The sequence below is a fragment of the Bombus fervidus genome, chromosome 7 (genome assembly GCF_041682495.2).
Source record: "Bombus fervidus isolate BK054 chromosome 7, iyBomFerv1, whole genome shotgun sequence".
Lineage (NCBI taxonomy): Eukaryota > Metazoa > Arthropoda > Insecta > Hymenoptera > Apidae > Bombus > Bombus fervidus.
The window spans coordinates 8,397,974-8,423,180 of NC_091523.1; the positions used below are offsets into that span (position 1 = coordinate 8,397,974).

At 33.9% G+C, this 25,207-nt stretch overlaps 2 protein-coding genes across 7 annotated transcripts in view; one reads left to right on the plus strand and one right to left on the minus strand.

Moving 5' to 3' along the window:
- The window catches only part of LOC139989016 (uncharacterized), a 228,221-nt gene that overhangs the window by 121,283 nt on the left and 81,731 nt on the right, over positions 1 to 25,207 (plus strand). The gene's annotated exons all lie outside the window — the stretch shown is intronic.
- LOC139989010 (inositol 1,4,5-trisphosphate receptor-like) overlaps positions 1 to 25,207 on the minus strand; it is a 47,354-nt gene that overhangs the window by 13,539 nt on the left and 8,608 nt on the right. For 3 of the 6 annotated variants that reach the window (XM_072006853.1, XM_072006850.1, XM_072006849.1), the window contains exons 2-17: positions 19,611 to 19,813; positions 7,608 to 7,678; positions 7,330 to 7,442; positions 7,111 to 7,197; positions 4,361 to 4,855; positions 3,714 to 3,852; positions 3,313 to 3,524; positions 2,643 to 2,969; positions 2,178 to 2,324; positions 1,794 to 2,095; positions 1,609 to 1,723; positions 1,345 to 1,520; positions 1,110 to 1,265; positions 868 to 1,018; positions 636 to 783; positions 285 to 311 (exon numbers count right to left, since the gene is read on the minus strand). In XM_072006853.1, the coding sequence (XP_071862954.1) occupies positions 285 to 311; positions 636 to 783; positions 868 to 1,018; positions 1,110 to 1,265; positions 1,345 to 1,520; positions 1,609 to 1,723; positions 1,794 to 2,095; positions 2,178 to 2,324; positions 2,643 to 2,969; positions 3,313 to 3,524; positions 3,714 to 3,852; positions 4,361 to 4,855; positions 7,111 to 7,197; positions 7,330 to 7,442; positions 7,608 to 7,678; positions 19,611 to 19,708 (2,764 nt within the window). In that variant the 5' untranslated portion in view covers positions 19,709 to 19,813. The remainder of the gene's footprint in view (positions 1 to 284; positions 312 to 635; positions 784 to 867; positions 1,019 to 1,109; positions 1,266 to 1,344; positions 1,521 to 1,608; positions 1,724 to 1,793; positions 2,096 to 2,177; positions 2,325 to 2,642; positions 2,970 to 3,312; positions 3,525 to 3,713; positions 3,853 to 4,360; positions 4,856 to 7,110; positions 7,198 to 7,329; positions 7,443 to 7,607; positions 7,679 to 19,610; positions 19,814 to 25,207) is intronic. The other 3 variants (XM_072006854.1, XM_072006851.1, XM_072006855.1) reach the window with 1 other exon arrangement.

Sequence of the window (25,207 nt, forward strand, 5' to 3'; positions counted from 1 at the left end):
TTAATTACTTCTACATGAATTTGCAAAGAAATTCTTTCAAGCGAGATATTAGAGATTAAATATAGCAAATAGTTACGTTATCAGAATCATAATTATCATTAATGAAAATATTTATGTTTACGAATATAAAATGACAAAAATGGAAAACATCAAAGGAAATTACTGGGTAAAAGAAACAGACGTGCAACAAAGGTTATAGAGCAACATCCATGAGCGAAAAATTGTATTAAAAGAATTGAATCGTAACTATTTCAAGTCGTCATTAAATCACAGTTATATATTACCTATGTCCTTAGAATCCACAGAATCAGCTTTAGGAGTTTTCAACATTGGTTAGTTAATTATATATGACATATATTTGAGCATGTTCAATATATGTATATGTTTAATATATTATTTTTTTAGTTTATGTCAAAGGATATGGATATTGGAGGATTGAAATAAATAAAAATATGAATTATTTATTTTGTACTAGACATTTACATAATAGCAATGGAAGAGATACAGTGGTTGGTTCTATGGTGTACAGAAAGGACACAATTATTGGGAGGTAATATTACTGTACAAGGAACGTTATGTTCAAGCGTTGTTAATTGTGAGTCGGGTAAATAAAAAATAATTTTTTAAACACTTACAATCAATGTCACCAGTTGGAATTTTTCCATCGGCTACATCGTTTTCTGAAATACAGTCCAAAATACTGAGCAACGTTTTCGTTAATCTCAAAAGATCACTGAAGCTGTAGAAACCGAAATAAATTAAATCGCGTGCCAATTTAACGACCTAAAACATTATTAAAGTAACATTAAACGATAATGATTATTTTGCGAATAAAATATGTTCAATATATTCTTTCAAATGTCTTACTTCGAACGTAAGTTTATTCTGTTCTTGATCCGCAAAAGACCACATCTTTGCCACAACATTACACAAATAATCTTCCACAAACATTATAGTTGCGCTAAACTTGGCGCGCACGCCTTCCTTATTTTGATCCCGCATCCTGTTTGCATCGTAACTAAAAGCAGACAATACATTTCATAAATGTTTCAAAATATTATACATTCGCATATTACGTATGCACATAATTCTGCATTCTATTCACGTACTCATTAATGCTCATTTTCGAAGGAATTTCAGACCAAAGTCGGGCGTATTTAACTGGTGTCACTTGCTCTTGCGGATCTCTGTCAACGTGAAGATGTAACATAAGTCGACAAAATGAGGCGCGTAATTCATATGGCACCGTTTCGTCCTCCATACACCTGAATATTTCATTGAAACATTTTTTTATATTTGATAATAAATTAAATGATAATCACAAGATATTTTATCTGTACTTACTTGAGTATAAGACCGATGTCCAAATGTGGTGATAAGTTATTTAACGCTAAATACTGTCTATTTAGACACATATTGCTGAAGAGATTTAATTGATGTCTATAATAGTCTAATATGGCTGCGTCTTGAACGTTGCCTATCTTTGCTGCTCTTGATAACTTGTTTAAAGACATTGTCTTCTATATAGATTGTTAAACGTTTTAAATACTTTGAATAGACCTTATATCTATATAAAAATAAATATACAACTTATATAACGATACTAACCATCCCATTATTCCATACAAGAAAAACTTCATACTCTTCCATCACGGTTATTCGTGGTTCATCATTCTCCTGTTTCTCGTCTAACTCTTCGACTTCAACCTGAGTTTTCGTCATCCTGAAGAAATTTATTATATGAAATCGATATAGATGAAATCACAGCTGTTCATGAATGAAGTCTACCTTACCTAGTTTCTAACAATATATCTTTATTCTTTTCGCTTAGTACGCTTTTACAAATTAATTCTTGTGTTACGGCAATCGCTTTTCTGTTAGAAATACATAAATCTGATAAATAATCTAGGAATCTGGACTCCCAATTGTGCATATTTTTTCTCACAAGTCCCACGAAAGTTTCAATTTCCGCTGCCGTGATATGCTTTTCTAATAATTTCCTATTATTGTGTAACAATGCGGTGATAGTATCTTCGGCCAAAATATCGTACCCAATTTGTTTTTGCATGAAAGCAAAGTGTTTCGCGATATATTCCTGCGTTATGAGGTACATTAATTAGTGTATCTCAAATAGGCATGCATAATCAAACGTGAGATCACATCTAAATATACTATACCTGATTTTTCCGATAATCTTGTTGAGATAATCTAAGTATTCGGTAGCATAAACGAAACATATATTTATACGGCGCGTGTCGTGGATCATTCAATTCTTCTATTCTAAGAAATGGTCCCTCACCTTCCGCAGACTCTAAGAATGGAGCCTACAAATAAAACTTTAGAAGAGTTACGCGTCCAAAAATTATAATATTCATACTATTCTCCTTCATTAAAATGTCCTATCTACCATCTCGGAAGCGAAGAAAATTGAAGTTTTATCGTTTCCTTTCGCGTCATCTTCAACTCAATTAAAAATATTTAGTCGTTATTTCGCAACAAAGCGTGTAATATAACTTTTATCTAACTGAAAAAGTAAAAAACGCGGAAAATTTCAAATACTTAAATATATCTTAAGAAAAAACATTAGATAGGAGATTTTAAATAACAAAGGAAGTATATTTAACAATATTTAACAATTTTACCTGAAGTATCTTAAATAATTGACCAAGTATGTATTGTTCTCGCAATAACTTTTGCCGGTCCCTGACAGCATTGGTAACGATTAAATCTAAAGCTTCGGATTTATTCTGCTCGTTCTCTAAGCCAGCTATAAAATATACTATATCCTGCAATAAACTTGTCACAGCTCTTCTTCCATTGTGCGAGATCGTACCCATTTCCAGTGTACCACTAATTGACGCTAACACTTTGCATGCATCATTCGCGAAATCCAGATCTCGCACCTCGACTGGCGACACTGACCTCAGTGCAAACGCCTCTTTATCTTCTTTATTGATTGCACAACCCACCTTACGATATCATTACAATTTAGACAAGCGATTTTTTTTAAAAGAATGAGAAATAGGACAGATTGCATTATATGTATACACTGTTGACCAAAATTTTAAAATCAATACGTGTCTCACGTAATTCAAGAATTAAAAAAAGAAAAATCAGCTGAAAATTTCATTAGTTTAGAAAATTCTTTAGTCAAAAATATAAAATTTAAGAAGTACAGAAAATTATCATTAATATCTGTAACATTAACTTCCTATTAATAATATAATTAGCATAGTATATGATAACTCAGAACGTAATTTTAAACTTTTAACTGGCAGTGTATACATTGCAATCAGTTTCATTTAAAAGTACCTTTGACATAACAGGTTTTTCGTCATCCTTATCGATTGGTACACTGGTCGAGTGAACCCAGGTGTTCGTACATATATGATGTAACCTGACGAACGATGATTGTGGGACCAAACTGTCACCTCTCGTTAACGTAGTCGGATCCAATTCGAATAAGGAACTTATTTCGTTACTGTGTGGTACTGATACTAATCTATATACTGGTCCAGGTGGATCTATAAACCACACGATCTATATCACGATTATATTTAGAACTGTATGAACCACGTATGTTATAAACGTTTATTGTATAACTGTGCAAGGCTTCTCTACTATTACAACATGCAGGAAAATGTAATAACTTTATGTATACATTCCCTGAAGACTGTCGTCGATTCTATTTTACACATAAATATCTATCTTACCACGCTTGCCTTTTGTGGTCTCACGTGGTTCATCGGTGTCAATTTCTGCGGCCAAATATTGTCCCGTCGCCAAGTGTTTGAATCGGAACAGAGAGTTCCAATGACCTGCTCCTCCTCTGCAAGGATCGTGCTGAACGACCTGTAGAAAAAGATTATTAAAATGCTTGAAAACCTGTCAATATTATATACATATACTCTCTAATAATAAATAATCTTCCATTATGACTATATTTCTATACCTTGCGAATCATCGGTAGCAGAAATAGTATTATTATTAAGTAAACCAACAATAAGGTATCAAAGAATCTAACCCTGACATGTTGTAGCATAGATCAAATCGTCAAAGTATTACGTTCGTCAATGTATTCATCAATGCATTCGTTACGAGGCAAGATCAGTTACTATTCAAGCTTACTATTTACTAATTAGTTTCTTGCTTATTAATTCCTACGCCGGTAATTTCTTGTATGTTTATTTTGATTTCTTAATAAATAATTTATTAATTCTGTATTTATTCCAAGATCTAACACTCGCTACACCAATTGAAAGTCATTCAATACTAACAATATGTAAATACTAAGCACCAAGGATTTATACGCTAAGTTCCCTGAACACATAATATATTAATCAGACGATAATTTTCTTACCTCAACCTCCCACAAAGCTTTACTACTCGTAGCTGCAGTGGCGCTAGTCCTACCAGTAGTCCTGAGAAATACATGTTGCTTCTTCTTGTACTCGTCCATTGTAAGAAATTTCTCTTGTTCCGCGTGAAACAGACGAACGACATCGCCACCCTTTAAAATCTCCTCTTGGTTTTCCCTATGCTCCATAAATAACGTTACTTTCCAGGACGTAGCCGCATTCACTACATTCACTTCCTTGCAACCGGGATTGTCGCTCAACTCGTAATTAGCGGCCACATGCAGACCTTGTCTTCCGGCATTCACTGGTTCCAAAATCACTTTGTCACCGACGACTACGCTGTCACCATCGCTACGCAGTTTGTAGAAAGGCATTATGTAGAGCCAGGAGCCCTCGTTTCCGTTCGCGTCCAGGTACACCCTCATCGCGTTCTTCTCGAGTAGCGCCGGAAGTCTCTTGTTCACCGTCAGGAATTTATTGGATTTCAGATGCAATAGCTAGAAGAGAGACGTACTTCGATCTATAAAGGATACTGCTATATTTAAAGGAATAATATTTATGTAATACAGAATTATTATTTGCAGAACTTTCAACGTTATTATTTGGAATTCCAGAGGCATCGTAAATTGAATATTGCTTTCTATAGAAATCTGTACAATTTGGAAATTGGGTATTTGAGATATTTTATAAATGGAAATTTGAAATATTTCAGAACCCTATAGCACTGAAATAGCACTGAACGATTATATATTTATTATTGTTACATAAGATTCAGGAAAATATTATTTAAAATTACATAGTAATGGTAAAGTAGAATTTTCTAGCTATAGAAATTTTATGGATATCAAAATGATAGTTGAGTGCAATTATTTACTATACTATCACACAGAGTCTGGAATGTTATTATTTAAACGATTACATAAATATTTTAAACTAGAATATTATTTTCCATAACTATAGTAACATACAATTTTTAGATAATCATACCAGAGTACTCTACTATTACCTAGTAATATAGCAATTAATTGAAATAGAAGCTATCGAAAGGCAAGAGCAAAATTCTATTATCGTTCGATCCAGAGGAGAAAAAAGAATGAAAATGAAGCACGGAGCGCTAAAATAAGAAGCAGGACGTCAATCACACTGGCTGGTATATTAACTTTCAAGTCTATCATAATTCCCACACATGGAAGGAATAAAGCAGCTCGATAGATCGACAAAGACCCGATGTTATACGTTATTGCATCACGTTAAGTAGACGTCTAACGACGTTCATAGACACTCGCTCGCACGCCAGGAGACGATATATTTCGCCTCCACGTATAATACATTTAGCGACCATCACTTCGCCTATATAACGTTGTTCCCCCTAGTTGTTGACGCTAAAAGCACCGCGAATGGGATTAATAATTCGATCATACACTTAAAACAACACGCAATCGCGAGTTGAAAGCCAAGACAAAATTCAGTGTTTAGATAATGCACTGCATCTTGACGATGCTTTCCGCGATAGTTTCATGCGACACAGATATCACGAAAGGAAGCTAATTCTGTTAATTGGCGACTGGTTATCGTTTTGTGTTGTTTTTCTTTTTTTTTTTTTCTTTTTTGCGATAAGTCGACAACATGCAGAAGGAAAATGGCGAAATATCATTAGCCTATGATATTTGATAATAAGAAATAAAAAGAAGTAAGTAAGGTAGTGAGCATTTATGCTAACACTTTCGAGTTGTTTTTTTCGTTTAATAACGAAAGCGATAATACGATAGTATGGAGTATGACACACCTAAATTTGAAAAAAAATGTATAAAGAGATGCGAAATTTTACATTAACGCTTTATAAAGGCGAATTTTTCTTAAAATATACTAATAGGATGCATTAACAATAAAATATAATAATACGGAGCAGGTATAGTACATTTAAATTCGAAGGAAATTAATTAAACACGGAGAATAAAAATTTCAAGAAATGAGTTGGAATTAAATTAACTGTCTTTTTTCAACACTGAATGCAATAACATAATAACACGGAGCATAATAAGGGAAATAGGTCAAGCACGAAGAATGAAAATATAGAGAGAAAGCTCGAGATTTTGCATTTATTTCTTTTAGACTTATTTTTCTTTTAACAAAAAATCATTGTGTGTTTAAATGCTGTAATATAATAATAAGAGTATAATGCAGGCAAATTCGAAGAAAATGAATTAAGCGTGAAAAATACAAAACGTAAAGGAAAAGGATTGAAATTTTACATTAACTGTTCCGCGATACATTCTTCTTCTTCTCGCGATGAACTTTGTAAAATAATATCACGGACGGTAAATCGCTTAAATTATGAAAAAGGTAGGTTGACCATAATGTATTATGTAGGATATATAGCTCCATTTATAATGAGATCCTGTGTCCCCATAAATCTTCGCGTCGGAAGAATATAACAGCCCACAACACAGTCTTTGTAGAAGCTACCTTGGAGCGTGTTATCCAGTTAATTCTGAGAGGGTTAAAGGGAAAGAAACAGGGTATTATCGGGTCGTTTCATTCAAAAGGTATTATTTAATATTTTCATTAGTATAGAAATGGTAAGCGAAGCGTCTGTATAAAAGAGAGTTCTGTCCTTGAGTTCTAAAGCAAAAGCTGACCTTTTGAAGCGTGTAGCGCAAGGTAAATTGATTTAGTTTGTATAACGGGGACAATGTAAAAATATAGAGAAATATTAGAGAAACAAAACATGATAGCTTTGATTCTTTCTCACCTGCACGACATTGCCGTAGGAGACCACGCTGCCAAGCAGTTTCTTGTTTTCAGTCTCGTTTTGTTTCTTTTCTATCTCGGCGGCATGCTAGAAATTGATCCACGTTAATCAGAATTAAATATGCTTTATTTAATAATATAAAATATAATTAATTCATTAATTCAAACTTCAATTGTTAGATGAAACAGCGTAAAAGTTTCATGAGACTTTCAAACTCACGTGCAATCTTTTCAAAAGCACGGCGTCGGTGCCGCTAGCGCTTTGCTTTGCTGCCTTCCAAAATTGTTTTTGGGCAGAGTAACGGTTCATAGGGCATATTTTGAACAGGCAATCTAAAAATTACGCAGAAGACCAGCGACACGTTAATCGGATGACAGACATATCAGTGTAAATTTTGGTTAAAGCAATGGAGAGCTCGTTTTAGAAACGATCGATTAAGTTACTGACTGATCTTTTATTTCTACGATAATCGTCGATGATAATTTTTGCTGATTTACCTCGGAACTTCTTGGGTGGATTCGATAAATCTCCAGCCTCGGGACATACCACGCATCTATCGTCCACCAACCTAGAAAAGAATTAAAGTGAAAGAATCTGTGTAAATATTAAATTTTCTTTGCATTTATTTGAAAACTCCGCGTAGACAAAACGAGTGTTAAAAAACCAACTTGGTATTAAATTCAAACGATTAAAGGATAAAAGTAATGAAATAGCGCGTTAAATATAACTATTGAATCTTTATTGATTCATGTGATTTGATTTTATTGAAGTGTAAGAAAATATAGATAAAGGAGAGTAATAAACATTCTTCAGAAACTGGCAACAGAAATCTGTGACATATAAAAAATTACAGGTTCTAGGTGAAATGACGAAAAAACTATTAAAGAAAATTTTAGAATTTCCTTTTACAGTCGCAATTTAAAACGACAAAATTCGATCATTTAATTTGATTAAAAGAAATTGCGAATCGAACGTTGCATGGACAATACGTTACTCGTTAATAAGTTAAAGCTCTCATTTCTTTTTAAAGATCTTACAGTTTCTCCATATTTCAGTTTATGTTAAACTACTTTCCTCTTATTTCGTATCTATTTGATTATTTGATTAGATTATTTATCTACTATGAAGCTTAGAATTCATTTCTAAATAAATATTATAAAAACAGTATCCTATCCGATACTCTTTGAGTTAAACTCAATTTAAACTTCACTTAAACTCGACACAAAGTGGCGAGAGCTCTAGAACAACTAAACCACGAGATTGTCTTTTGATGGCAACGCCTCGGAGTTAACAACATAATATAGGAGACAGTTGTGAAATAAATGTGGTCCAGCTAGAACGAAAGCAACGTGCAGATCGATATTGGGGCAGGCCCAGTCTTGCCCGGGAGCTTTAAAGCTACACAGCGTCGACAAAATTTGTCGACTTTCATCTGTCGAAATATCGGCGTATCGTTGCCATCGTACGATACTGTCACGCGTTGAAACAAGTGCATTTGCAGCGCAGCAATATTTTCTGCCCGGCGGGGTGAGACGTTTAAAGTCTAACAAATTACACTGTTGTTCCTTTCCTGAAAAGATCAGAGAACTTTTCCAACAGTGAATGGAGATATGCGATAGCTGTGTAGACAAAAATAGCTATAAATCACTCTGCACAAGGAAACACAATACATGATGACAAAAATGAGATGTACGAAAGTAGTAGAAGTTTCATATAATATGGAGTGTCATCAAATAATTGCAAATCAATAAGTTTTTATTTTTGAAGTTGAAATTTGGTGCAATTTAAAGTAAAATAATATCCTGAATATAATATTTCTCCTTTAAATGATGCGATGTTGGGATTAATATGGAAAAGGAGAAAATAATTTTATAGCGTTTTAATTGCACATCGCAGAACGTAGCTAACAAGTATGTTTTTTTTTTTTTTAGAACCTTTTTTATAGTTGTCCCAGATAAATATTTTTGCAGGAAAAATTGTTAGAACAAGGGGATATTTATTTTACGTTTTAGTTTTCCTTCTTCGGTAACTTTTGAATAATACGTGCCATTCGCTAGACAAACACACTTCTCCATAGTCTGCAAGTAAACTAGGTCATTCATATGCAAGTCTAACTTTTTATTGTTTTGAACTTTCAAAAGATTTGGAAAGATTCCAGCACACTTATGAACGACTCATTGTAAAAGCGGCCTCTAAGTCGGATGTTTAAAATATTTCCGAATAAAAGGAACAAGTAGAAGGAAAGAAATCTAACAGATTTTTCCTGCAATTACATCAACGACCTGATTTACGTACAAAAAATTAATAAATTACCGTAGTGAATTCAATTCAAATTAATGTCCAAATTTAAAAAATCGTAATGAAATAACCGACTTAAAGAATATTATCCTTTCGATAAATCCAATTTTCTTATTTCTATCTAAAAATACATTTTTCACGTTAACAGTATAGGCCGTATACCTATTTGAGCATAGTCTGTCACGGAAAATACAGATAGGCAAGAATAGATTCGACCAAAGAATGGAGACGGAATCGAGCATTATTTTACCATGACAAAAGCGCGTTTAAAAGCTGAACAGAAATGGAGGTACATATTGATCGCGGAATCTTGCATCAACGAAGCACTGAAACGTTGGATTCCACGATGAACGGTTACTGTAAAACATCAAGGGGAAAAATAACGCTTCCTGTCCAAATAACGATTAATTACAAAGGCCGCTTTTATGGTTGACAGAAGAAAGTTGTTACTAGGAGGGTTGATTACATCCCTTGAGTGTCAGCCCGGCTATCCGTAACTAACCACATCGTTTGTTGTTCGTCACTAATAGAATACATAGTTTGCTAACGAGATTGCATTTAGGCTTCTTTCATCCGCAAACGTAAGCTCTTTTAACTACCTCGAAGGCTAATGCGTTCCCTATAGAACGTAGCCGCAAAGGCTGACAAGGTTCGTATAAAGTAAAATATAGTAAGTAAAATATATAGTAAAGTATAGTAAGTAAAATATTCACGCGTTCGTTTCGCGTGAAATATATTCTTATTTTGATGTATTAATCATTGAATGCTTTTAGGTTTTATAATATTATAATATAGCTGCTCCCTTATTTTGTTCCGTTACGAAGATATTAGAAAAATTATTTTAAATAATAATGATATTTGTTTTACGTACATTGCTTTATTTCTGTATCTTTTTATAGAACCGCACAAATTTCAATTAGAATTTTAAATCTGTGCTATTATATTATTGATAATGTCACTTCACTATATTCGATAAAAAGAATGTAAATGTGTTTCCCGTTTATAAGCGGTAATATAATCTTAATATACTCTGTATTATTTTATTAGATTGTAAATCAATTTTTATTGCACTATTAATTACTATGATTACAGAAAGTAAGAATTTTGCTCGTTTATCTTAGAATGATGTATGTAAATTTCAATTAGTCACGGATGAAAAATAATAAAATTCCCAGTCAGAAACGATTTGCTATCGTGCAACATGCATCTTATAAAATAAATCACCATCTGACGATAAATATTCCCGGTATCATAAATCAAAGAGATCTAAAATAACAGGAAACTACTGGTAGCATCTACCGGCTGTGACAAATATTCAAAGTGTGGAAAACGTGAAACTCGCCACTAGCTACAAATCAATTGTCTGCACGATGTAGCACCCAAGGCAAACAACAAAGTAAAGATTCGAAATTATATTTCACTTTCGTTAAAAACGAAAAAAAAGTGACACTCGGTATGTGGCATTGCTATAAATCATAGGAGATCGACATGTTATGTCGAGTGCCTCTTTATGTATATCAAGGCATGCATAGACAATGATCCGATATTCCACTTGCACCGCTAAAATCACTCACACGATAAATCGGGCTTGCACGTGGATTCCGATCGGCAAACAGTGAGTAACAACGTGTGCCAGCACCTGGCGTGTAACCACGAATATTCGAACGCGATACATCTGTAATCGAAACCACATCTCGACTCTGTCGCTCACGTTTCCTATTAATGATCCGTGGATCCTCCATAAACTGAATGAAGTCAGGTCAAGTCAGAATATTCGTCGAAATATCGTCTATCCTATTTGATGTGCAAATAATTTGCCTAATAAAATAGGCGAATAAACGTCGGATTCGTGGTACGTTTGTTATCGGAACCATATTTCTATCCTACGTTTCAAGTAATAATTCACAGATCAATCTATAAATCGAATTGACTCAACTTCACTTAAGACGTTTATCGAAAGACCCGAATCTTCGCCAACGCGTAAAGAAAAAATATTTGGCCAAAACACAATGTAAATCAATACCAGGTTTGTTATATGTTTGCAATTGAAACTATATTTTAGTTCTACCATCCACGTTCACTAACAATAATTCACAGGCTGGGTATTTTTCTAAGGTTGGCTACCGGAAGCCATTCAAAGCTGAAAGACAAGAATTGAATAAATAACAATAACAATTCGTACATCAATTCGATATGTTTGCAATTGAAACTATATTTCAGTTCTACCCGATTCAACCGAAGACGTTCGTCGGCATATCTTCACCACTGTACGAAGAAAAGAGATCCATTGAAAAGACGAAAGCAAACCGATTTTATTCGACAATGTCTCTATACATTCAACAATCTCGATTCAATTTACAATCCCATCGAAATGCCATTACCAACGAATGAAGATACACTTTCATGAGCATAGGAGAAAAATGAGAAAAAAATCTCACCAGGAACAAAGCAAATTAATATTCGACTGGCGATGCACGTCGCTCTTTCAGCAATGAATGCAATACGATCGATCGAAGAGGCGTTCTAAAGGGAGACGTGCGAGTCAAAGCTATCGGGTCAGCGAACAAGAAAGACATCGTATACACACGATGTAAATTTTCGCAGGGGTTGCCTATAATACACATAACTGAGGAAACGGTTCGGCCACGAAAGCCAATATCGTGTCACCTACAATGTCGTGTCCAGCGTACATCCATAACCGTGATTGAGTTAGCCACGTTACCGCATATAGCCCATGGTTGCTACTGTTAGACCATTAGAAGCAGAACTGAAGGCGGTTTTAACTCAAGAACGTATACATGCATCGCGCATTATCTCATTTAAAAAGCCTTCACACGCTTAGAAACCTAACTTCGTCACACACGTTCATCCACGCGCGCGGTTCATCGGTGTTCGTCTTTTATGTCAATCGAGTAATATCGAAGAGATGGCCAATCGAAACCCGAGAAACCGAGATGTTACCACGTAATAATGGATTTCTAGGATACCTGCAGGAATGTACAGTATGTGCTTTCGACTGCGTACCGTGCACTTCCTGCTGATCAATAAATCAGCACGTCCCACGCCCTCGATAATTTTATTAATAACTTCGTCGACGACCGTTCAAAATTGGTAACCGTACGAGCGTTTCTCTCGCGGTGGAAGAAAAAGGTACGTGTACGAGCTGCGAAATCGATTAACTCTGTAAAACAAAAAGCAGAGAAAATTGATGAAATTATACGGGATAAACATCAGTCGAATATTTTGGCACTGAAATTTCAAAGATGTCAAAAAACGGTCTTAACTTCTCTGGTGTGTGAACGGCTCGTGTAGTGATTTAAGGGTGGAATAACATCAGAGTAAAGCTTCTATCGATGAGAGAGGCGATTAAGAGTTGGATATCGCTGGCAATCTAATCTCGCGCTTAATTAAGCATTGACGCAAAACGATTGTGTACTCGACGTATGAAACACTTAAAAGATCTTGAGAAGGAAAAAATAACAATAAATCGACGATCGTGACGATCATTCGAACACCGATATTGCTTTAAGGCGATAAGCATCGCGAAACTTCTCTAAACCTTGCACGATCATTTGTTAACTAATATTAATGAACCCTAGAGCTGACGAAGAATAAAGATTTTTATTGTACAAACAGTATCTATTATTTAAAAAGTTACAAATTAAATCACTAATATTATTAATGCAGTGTTTGTTACAAAGTGATTCCGACTTTATATGATGTAAAAACTTATTTATAAAATTATTGCTGTAGCCTTGGAAGGCTAGTGATTTTTCCTATGAGTTAAAGCTATTACTTGATCAGGATCTATTAGCAATATTTGCTCCTTACTGATTTGTAAATAATGCAAACAATCTTTTATCCGAACGTAAAATCTCATTTTCTATTTCGAATAAAAAAAATTTGCATTTATTTCGTAATTATTTATCCTTTCAATATATTGATCCTTTACTGTTATGTCACTGTGATTCCAAGGGGTAAATTAAAATCGAGGAGAGTGAAACAGATAATTGAATTATGCAAGAGAACTTCAAAAAAGAGTATATTCTTTTCCCTAAATGAAAATGTAGAACGATCGAGAAGAAACAAAAATTTATGCACAATAAATTTATAGTAAATAGATATAAAGGAATAGTGACTTTTCGAAGTATCTTGAAACTAGGAACTAAGAAGCTGATAGGATAAACGCGTTGTTGCAAACGTTAATTACATCCCTTTCATTCGCACCGCGAGCTGGTATACCGAATGCACTGCGAGTGCACTGTTATGGCAAATGACAAGTGGCCGTATAATCAAGATGCTGGCAGAAAACAGGAATTAGTAGATATACTCCATTCACCGAGTCAGGGATTTAGCTTGACGAGCTGCGATCAACTATTATCTCCGTATATTGGCATTAATCGAACAATAGCACAATATGGTCCAAAGATCGTCAAATACCTTGCACCCTGTCTTTAGAAATTTCTATCATAGATACAGTGACAACAATCGAGAGATTCGATTATCGTATACTTTATTGAATTCTTTGAAACAATATACTGCTAAATTGTATCGTGTTACGATATCGTGTGCTTTTTAACGCTTACGTTATGATTGATGGATGTACGTCAGTACATTAAGAGTTACAGAGGAAGGGAAATGTGATTTTCACATTATTTATTAGTCTAATATTTTTTATTAATGGACTTGTATTTTATCAATATAAAGATATCTTGGATTCATGGATATGGTTACGATAACAAGGATATATGTATTTGGATAATATATATAAACATGGAACGTTACAGTACTAGATTATTTTATGATTATATGATATTTTGGTGTTTTGATAAAAATCTCGCTAAACGGATATTGCAAAATTTGGAGATTGTCTTCTTCCACGTCTTTCTTCTTCTATCTTCAACTGGCATCTCATATTTATTCAAGAAACTATCAATTTCACCTATAGGATCCTAATATATTATTTATTTTTCAGATTATTCTTTTTAGCATACTATATTAACATGTACTAAGTAATATAATAAATTTCGTTATACTTAGAAATGCAGCAATTATTATGCATTAAGAATTATACTCATGGACTAGAAAGAAGTGAAATTATAATTCTAATATTCTTTTTTACAATATCAGAAGCGACTTGCTCTAGAAGTACACTAGCCTTTTTCATATTCAAAGTATCATTTTCATATTCAAAGTTTGTACATAAACATTGACAATTAAGATGGTTGAAAAGGAACACAATGTAAAAACGTTCTAAAACGTAAGAAATTCATGTACCATCGTCATAATTCATACGCATATGTATATTATATATACTCTTTGTCTTAGCTACTTAGCTGAAAGCACGTTATCTTTGGCTTACGCTACGAAAGGAGATAATAACGAATTGCAGAGACTTACTCACGAACTAAGTCCATTCGCAAAACCAGATTCGCGGAATTCGATCGCCGAGATTTTATTTAAGTGGCCATTCATGCCGGTGAATGCCAGTAGAGTGGGCGAAGTGTGCCTGACCTGTTTTTCGAGTGGCAAGCGAGTCTAAATGGAACTTAGCGATTAATCGCTCTTGGAATGATGCGTGTCAAAATCATTCACAAACTGAATCCTCTGCTATCGAACAATTTTCAGCATACCAAACAAATACGTATTTCCTCCATTCGTTCTCTGTTCTCTTCAAAATTCTTTCTCGCTGTAAGAAATTTTATACAATTCTGCGATATTTCTCTTACGATTCTTTTCTCTTACATTTTGTTAAATGTGCAAAAAACTAACATTTGACATTTACTCGAAACTCGTGGAAAAATACAAGCAGCTTTCAAGTTGCGAAATGTCAAGCAATTTCTCAAAACCATCATCGTATAATTCTTTTCTCCTTTTCTTAGTAGTCAAGTAAGTTTCTCCGTTTTTCTCATAAGTCTATGCGATTTCACCGCTCTCATCCAACAAGGAAAATGTAACTAATAAACATTAAACTTCGCGTGGCTTTTAGCTTGGAAATGTCTTTTATGGTAAAGAACTTTATTCGACTGAAATTATAGAGGAGAAACATAAAACTTGCGAACGTTAAACCGACCAATTCCACATTTTGTGCATTTTTCGGATATATTAATATCATCGGATTGGTATTCAATGTTTTAAAAAGAAATAATTTACTTCCATTAGATCATTTATCAAAAAGTACATGACATAAAATTTCATTACTGCGAGGATAACGCATAAAAATGGTCGAAAGCCAACGATATTATACGTGTTACACATTGTCAAAGATAGAACAAAATAATGATTTTAAAATGAAAGTGGCTTGACATAGTTAATTATTAACTTTGTAATAAGCTTAAAATCTACAATATGACAATAACTAGAAGATAAAAGACGCTAAGTGAAGTTTCCTTGGAATAAATAGGAAAAATTTCCATGATTTAAAAACAGAATAGTTTAACACAGTACTATTAATACTTCAATCTTCTCGAGTTCCGCAAAATTGTAGGACCTAAATAACAGAGAAAAGACACTGACAAAAATTTCGTTAGAATAAATAATTTTGACCAAGGTTTAAACAACCAGTTGGATACTCTGTCGATGCAATAAAAGGTTTAACTCCCTTTGAAGGAGAGCATCAAAAAGGCATGTACATCGATTTCACGAGACAGTAGGTCTCTGTGAAATACGTCTTTTTTCCGTGTCGCCTTGCACCGCTAATCGGAGCAATGATTATAGGCAATTTTCACTGGTTGAAGACCGGTTCCGGTATAAAAAGCGACAGGTATTTGCGTACGTAATTCTACGCTCGAACAAGACTCAATCGAAAAGAAAACATATATTACGAATTAATGTAAAACGATAATACAAGTCGATTTTTGAAATTACTATGTATCGTATGGTCGTCAGTTTAATTAATCGATCAAAATAGAATCTACGTTATTATAGTCGGAAATGAAATTTTATTTAAACGTAAAATTAGAATTCTGGAAATTCAGTGAGTCCATTATTCCAACTCGTAATTAAATATTTCAAAGCGACCTTTCACTTCGATTTAAAATTCAACAGTCTCTTTACTTTCTTATATTTCAAGAGCCCTTTTTCCAATTTTTCTTTTCTATTTGAACCAAATGCCATCAAGTGACTCCCATTTCCAACCAGAAATTTCAAAATGGTAATTCCACGATATTACGACACTTGCTTTTCAGAATATTTTCAATGCTTGTCGCTGTTCCAACAGCTCGTCGACAGAAGAAAGAAAGTTATTTAGCCAGCTATCAAATAAATCTCAGGTTGTCCAAAGTATCTGCTCTTCTCGACTTTTCGCAACAGAAAAAATGCGGAAATCGATGACAGATTTTCCTCTTGGCTTCTGTTTCCATGCACAAATTTCAGAACGAGAATTCCACGATATCGCAATGTTTATCTTTCGAAACGTTTTCGATATTTGTCGATGTTTCAACAACTTGTCCGCGAAGGGAAGTTATTTAATCAGCTTACAAATAAATCCCAGGCTACCCAGAGAGCATCTGCTACCGTCGAATAAATTCTCTCCCTCGACTGAGGGAGAACACGTGCTATTCTTTGCCCGCGTGTATTATCCGCGCGCTGCTGCTTCGTGCCAGCACAAAGATAGGATCGAGTCGATACGAGCAGGTAATAAGGCGATCTCTTTGTAATCGACCCCGCCTATCGTGTACCCGACTGCGCAGACTTTTCAAAGGGTATCTCTGCATATTGATGTTAATCTGCATCTTTAAACCATTATCGGGGAAAAGTAACATGGAGTAAAATAGTCTACCGGTAAACATATACGAGATTTTTCTGAATCTATTAAGGGACAATATCGTGTTCATCCAACATATCATTTGAAATATTTTGTCGGCATTGTTAAGTCGATTCACGTTTCCTAACTCTGTTTTTTCTTTTTTCTTTTTTTGTTGTGATTGTGGAGATTATGGAAAATCCTGAGAATTTACTTGTGACGTATGTTTCGATGTAAATGTGACCTATTGTGCCTGATATTGTATCCTTTTCAATACTATTTGATTTTTACTGAGATTCCATGAGAATTGGAGAAATTGAAATGTTTTTTAGCGTTACGGTAGATCTTTCATTTAAATCGCTAAAATTTGTTGGGATCCTCGACTACGTGAAGCTAGCGGGCATTTTTATCTTGTTAATCTCGATCGTAAAAATGAATAAAAAATAATGTTTAAATAGTTGACAGTTTTGTTAGAGTATCACAATCATTTTATTCTATTACGGAATAATCTCAATTTTGCCAATATGAAAACGTTATCATAGAAACGGTTTAAATAACAAGGAAAAAATTTTCTAAGATTAGCCAAATGGCCATACAATTTTACGGCGTGTTTATCTCCTAACAAAGTTCAGATGTAAATACTGAATAAATTTCTATTATTTCTTATACGTCAAAATGCAGAATGCATAAAATTTAATACCAATGCATATGGAGCTACGAATTTCTTGAATCACCGTGTAGAAATATTTCAAAGAACAAGATACCAATGTTTGTCTTGGAATATCTAATCGTCTCGGATGGTAATCGCGAGAAAGAGTTCAGAATACATATAGCGTGTGCATTAAGATTATTGAAATAACCTGGTCCCTACCCCTTCTACGCGAAGACGGAATGTCGCACGGATAAGGAAATGAATTATCGAGCGTAAAATGGTGACACCGAGATAAGTATTCGAGATCAGAAAGCGCTAATGGGAATAGTATTCTGCAGAATATGATTCGTATTTAAAGAACGCGAAGAAGAGTATCAGGGGCTTGATAAATTCTCGAAAAAATGTAATCTTCAACTTGGTGAAATGCGTATTATGTAATGGCCAAGGTCAATCTGTCTTCTATCAGAAAGTAAATGAAATGTGTACTTTATCTGAATAAATATATCTGTGATGATGAAAACTGCCTGAAGCTTTTGGATATATTTTCGTTTAATATATGACTTTGCCAACAGATCACTTTATTGAAAAAATATAGAAGTTTTATTGAAATGCCATATTTCATTTAGTTTTATTTATATGTCGAATAAATTCATTCGTTGAATGATGATTATAATTTGTTAGCAATTTTGAAGCAGTCAGAATATATCTGGCACAATTTTCACTAACTCCAAATAGCTACCAGCAGAAAAGTCTGCTGCAGATCCAAACAACTCTACGCCTAAAGCACGATCTGCTGAGCAAAGCCTTATCGACCAACCCAACTAGCAGACTTCAGACAAAGGAATCCTTTCCTTTCATCTTCTCTTCTACAAGTACCCAAACTACTATTGCCTCTATCTAGACTCCTCATGCATTCCAATCAAATTCCTAAGACTTCTCTAATCCTTCAAAAATATCTCTACATACTCCTCGACCTATTTTCTACAGCGTCATTCCTATTATAATAATCGCCATAATTTTCAGAAAAATTACTCTGCTCCCTTCCTTCCGCCAAAACTTAGCCGACTGAAAACACAGAAAATATCATATTAAACTAGAAAATCTCTTATCGTACACACGCCCGATTAAATGTTCCATCCCGAAAGCGTTCGTCAATCGTCTAAATCTAAAGTCGTATTATTATATGAACAACGTTTTCACCTGGTTGATTTTCGTTTAAGACGCGAATTATGAAACCTAAGGAGTACCGTGTTGGTTTAACGATTTCGTAAAAACATTGTTTTATAAGCAGAATTAATTGTTGCTGTTGACACGTGGCTTCGAAATGATCGAGAAAGATCGAGAATCTAATTTTATTCGAATCAGAAATATTGAGAATTCGGCTTGTTCCGATGCTTCAAAATATATAAGTAACGCCAATTTGAAAATCATTCGAATTTAAAATCTCCGAAGATTAAAAATCTAAATCGAAATGTAAAAGTATCGAATTTAGAGGTTCGAGCTTGATTCCTGGACCAAATTTAAAGATTCGATTCCAGAAATGTTCGTAGATCGCCGTAGCCTAAAGCCGTGTCCCCATTTTCAGTTATTAGAAGTTAAATAGAAACTTCTCTGGAGAAGTAAATTATTAGTAAATGCCCTGTTACTTTTCTGGCAACTCGTATCAAGGCTTCTTCTTAAAAAAAAAAAAAAAAAAAAAACAGGGTACAAGTTCTTTATCGCGAAGTAACGAAACATTAGAACGAAGTTTTGCGACGGCGGAACTATGCTAATTAGTTGGTACAATTTAATGAATATTCAACTTACCCGAGGGTGGAGAGAAAGCCAGATACGTTGCCTTCGGCGTATAGGCTGACGATGTCGCCCAGATGAAGGAAACTCGCGGAGCCGAGGATCTCGCCCATCTTGAAGCTGTTGTCTTTGGAGTCTCTCGCTCTTTCTTTCTCTCTCGCTGCCCCAAAGTCGTAGAAATTCAACCTCTTAGCCGAGTGAATTATTCATGGCTACACCTACGGGGATAGAAACGATCTTTTTACTATTCGTCGATGGCAAATGGAGCACTGGATGCTTCACGAGAGTGTTTCCTTATTCAAGATCGAATAAAGGGTTCAAGATTTACGAGAGTTGGAACGTAGTAGACTGTGAATTTTCATGCATTTATGGGAAATTTATGGATGTGAAAAATGATAATATCGCGTAATATGCGAAAATATATGTACAAGCTATGCAAAATATAACACCTGATATGATATAAATGAAAGAAAATCCGTGCCTAGGTATTAATTAGGTATATTCTACCAGGTACATTCTTCTGGTTGTATTTATAAAAATATGAATTTGCATAAATATCCGCAGTCTACTTATAAATGGAACAACAGAACCTGTTCTCAAAATTTCATATTTTCATTTCCTTTTTGTTAAAAGCTTTATAGTACTTTTAAATTATGAACGGATGTTTATTACAAAATTGGTGTAGACATTCATAAGAGAATTTTTTTGATTTGGACATATGTAGAATCATAAATGTCTGATTGTTGATCGTTTTCAATGGATATGTACCATTCGCAGCTGGGATCTTAGCTAACAGAAGAGGATACAGGTCTGTTCGTTTAACAGGACCACCTTCTGTGACATGATATGAAAAATACGGCATACAATAGAATATTTTACAGGAACAGGGCGTTCCTATTATTGACAGAAATAGACGCATCTACGTTCAAAGGTCGGAGAAACGGATAATAACTTCTCATCCATGTATAATATATTAATTCTGTGATTCGATTCCATTCAAATTTCATGTTTCATAGAAAATTTAAATCTAAATCCATAAATCGTAATTGTAATCGTAATAGAAACTCGTTGAAACACAAGTAATATGTTACTTGATAATGGAATTATGATAATAATTATATTGTCCAAAGTGATCCACAGTTCTACAAAAGAATTACTAAATTCAAACTAACGAGCTTCAGATATTTTGTATTTGCCATTATTATACCAACAATATGCAGGTAGTTTTCATAACATTAACATATGTCGATTTTTATACCGCCAACTCACCGTGGAATTAGCTAAACAAAGATGGTACGTTTTTAAAACTGCCATAATAATGTCACTTGAAGAATCAGTATATTTGGTGTGATTTTTAAATCCAAGGCAGTTATTACAAGCTGTCATAAACCTGAAGGCAACGAATCGATTTATACATCTAATATTTCCACGGTAAACATGCTATTACGAGCGAACCGAAAGTGATGGAAACAATTCTTGACCGATATAAATCACTTATTTACCGTCAAATTGTTTATCAATCCGTCGTGAAACGATCTATAAACAGGATGAAAACCGGAATAATATCCGGATAAACTGAATGAATCACATTTCCCAATCGAGTAAACGAGACGGATTATACGTGCCTCGTTAACTCTGCGATTCATATATTTCTAATTATTATTATACTCTGGGACCAGAGTCAGGCAATTTCAACTGAAATTTTTGCATCCCCCTGGAGACTTCCGGTCGCTTTCAACGTATTACGCGATCCTTGTGAAATAGGTCAGATTAAACTTGATTTCACGATGGAAATTGCTACCTTTCTCCTGTCCAACTGAATCCACCACGAAAACGAAACGAAGGAAATTGGTCTACCCTGTATTTCCTATCCTTGGAATGAGCTCGCTCTCTAAACTTCCACTTTGACAAATGAAAGATGAAGATTTGAAATAATTATTTCTTATTAAGGAGAATTTGATTAGGTTTTGCTTATTTATCAATTATTATTGGGAGTTGTTTTGTAGTTAAAGAATGTTATTAAAGGGTTTGATTAGAAATTCAACAGTCCAAAGAGCTAATTTTGTACATTATAAAATACGATATATGTGTTAAGTTCAGAGATTGAGGAAGTAACTTTAAAATTTATTCGGATTATGTTATAAAATATATCTAATTTTTATAATAGAGAGGCCTAACCTCTAGAATACACAATAATAATATTTCCTAATAATATGTTAGAATAAAATTGTGAAATGTAATAAAATTTTTTCATAAGGCTCTTTGTTTCTGGGAAAAGTAACTCTGAAAATTTATCGTACGTATGTACTAAACTGATCCTACATTAGCCATGTTCCAACTCTATTTTCTTGAAAACGAAGCCTTAAACGGAAAAATTTTGTTCTACATTTTCAACTTGTTTTCATACGTAAAACGACCTTCTGTCGATTATCTAGTTTTGCTCAGCCTTAAATTAGCCACGTTCAAGTACACTTCATAAATTTTCTATTCTTTCAAAAAATAAACCGATAATGAGAAAATTTTATACCACATTTTTTTCTTATTTTTCTACAAGGAATTACGCCGTACTTGCTTTTCATGTTATTCGGCCCAATCTTATACATATTAATTCATTAAAAAAGTAACTCTTTCAATCCTAACGAAACGTTTCTAATCGAAGTGAACCAAATTGTTCGATAATAATCGCAGCAATAAAATTATTCTTCGATGTTTCTTAATGTCAAAGCTCGTTCAAAAATCCGTTCCACTGTCAGCTTCTCGTCTCATAACGCGAGTTGGCAAACATTTCTGCTACATCTGACTTTCGACGATCGTTCAATCATATTGAACTGTGTACACCTCGTTAAATCTTCGCGCCAGCTACACAAACCTTTCCATCATATTTTCCACCACAAGAACATTATCATCGATTTCTTCTGCAAAACTGAACCCATATCTAGCTGTTTACACGTAAGCCTAAGGTTGAAGGTCAATTTATTTCTAGATATAACCACGGCATTCTTCCTTTACCTCGAAGACATCTTGATTACGGATAGCTTCGCCCCAGGGAATCTCTTCGTTCGTCTTTCCAACGAATTTAAAAGAAACAACGGAAAGCTCTTCGCTTGTCAATTAATTCTTAAAAGAATTTGCTGCTGCACGGAACGAAACTTTGCTCAGTTCGAAGCATCAACCGACTCTCAATTAGATGTTTTCCCTGATTGCAATTGTTTCGAGACGATCGATTGGTAAATCTCTCTTAATCTAGACAATTTTTAAATCCCTTTATCGATAGATTAGGAACGTTAAAATGGAGATAGCAAATTCACTGCTACTCGAACGTGATAATTCTTCTCCTGAAAGTGCAGACCTTTCACATTAAAGATACTGCTATCTTAGTTTAAGTAATAATTAAACTACGCACATTTGTACAAATTCATATCGTTCTAAATATATTCGAAATAAATGAAACTTAGATAGAAAATTGTCGTGCGTATTAAATATCATAAACAACGCTATAACTTGAATATTTCATATATTTTTGTACAACATGTGTATCCTGTAGATTTCTGCATAAAAATCCGCAATCCACTAATAGTGCTTGTTTTAAACATTATTTCCCATTTCTTATCTTTCTAAATCACATTGCTAAAACGCATAAAAATTGAAACACAGCTGTTAGTAGTACGTGTTACATATATTACTGCGCAACTAAGTTTTAGGTAATTAATTTCCATTCAAAAATCTGGACAAAGGGAAACAGAACGTTAGATTCTTATCCAAGCGAATTTACATAACGTTTGTCGTAATAATAGTACATAATACAAGACAACTTTTAATCATTAAACTGCAGTTACGGTGTAGTAGTAAACAGATAAAAAAAAGTAGGTTAAACAGAAAAGCAACTTGTAAGTAAGTTTATTTTACGTGCCATTTTACCGAACATTTAGACTTTAGAAGATCAGTAAATTTCTTGATTGAATGTTATCACTGTATCTTAACGTGGCTGTCTTTACGATGATTCGGCATAGATTACGGCCTCTCATCCCTCTTATAACGCTTTAATTTTAAGTTTCTTAAGCGCGAAACCCTAACAGTTTCGTTTGTCTTGGCCTTATCGTGGGAGTAAAAAAGCAATTTTTTCTTTTTCCATAAAATATATATCCAATCGACTGACGCGTCAATCGCACAGAATGATCGTTTAGCATTTATTGTGCAGCAGGTTTCTATAGCTGGACAATATCAGCCGCAATTTGTAGCTCTATTGTTGAGCAATTAAATCATTCGAAACACCAACGTGACTACTTTGCCGTGCAGAGAAACGCACCGGAGGGTATTACGATTTGATTTTGTATTGATTTGTTATTATACGAGGCGCGTTTTCACCAAGCTATTTGACTTTTGTTTGAAATCCGGACCATGGAATAAAAAGCAACGTGTTATGTTCACGATTTCGTGGAAAGATTATTTTATAAACAGAATTTTAACTTCTCTTTTTATTTTTCAAAATTTACTTTCAATTTTAATTGGAATTTTATTTGTCAACAATTAAAAAGCTTTGCATTTCTTTAGCTTTTTTTTTTTAGTGAAAATTTAAATCGCAATTTAACGGTTCGACAATTTATATTTCTGACATTTTCACGATGATTTGAAATTAAGATTAACTGGTTTAACTTCAAAGTTTGGAAACTGCAATTTCTCTCACCCTATTTTCTTTTATCTCCACGACACAATCCGCTCGCGTAATTTGTCTGCCAATTGTTTTGGAGAGCAAATTACAATTTCCTCGATCATTGTTACCGTATAGACTACTCGACTGCGTTTAAACTATTCTGTGATACCAATGTATATATGCAACTATCCTATGTGAGCTACTTTCTCCATCCAAGTCTCTATATCTATGTCGAACTTCCTTGTAATACATACTCAAATGTGTTACTTCATTCAACAACATTCTATTCTTGGTATTCATTCATAGAAAAACCCACGAGACCAGCACGAACGCACGATGAGTCACGGAGGTAAATTCAATTTTTATCTGGGATGATCAACGTCACGTTTAAACACTCATCAATAAAAAGATGAACTGAACTATCAAAATTTCATTTAATTTATCCGTAATTAAAGCGCATATATTAATTAATATCCACTATTTCGGAACTGAAGAAAATTAAAGTTTTATTATTTCTTTTCTTTAAGCTGCCTTTCTTTTTCTTCATTCAATCATAAATTAATAATAAATTATAAATTCAACGGTTAACTGCGGAATTTAGTATTACAGATCTCTCATGGGGTGCGCAAATAAAATCAAGCGATGACGAGTATACACGTCAAACGCAGATCAAATGCTCCTATTATAAATTTCGTAACAAAGCAAAGCGATGATGGCTTATATTTTTATTCGAAAAAATTAACGATTCATCGTTGAAAAATTTATTGTTATAAAAAGTTCCAAGGTTACAGTAAAATATTAGAATTCATAAACAAAAAAAATTAGAGAGACATACAGGAAATTTAGTTGGTCTTTCCAGTGTGGTATCTTTCAATAATTTGTTCAACACATTCGATCAAAAAATTTAATCGGCTTGATTTTCTGTTATTTTCTTTTTTTTTTTAAATATAATATATATGAG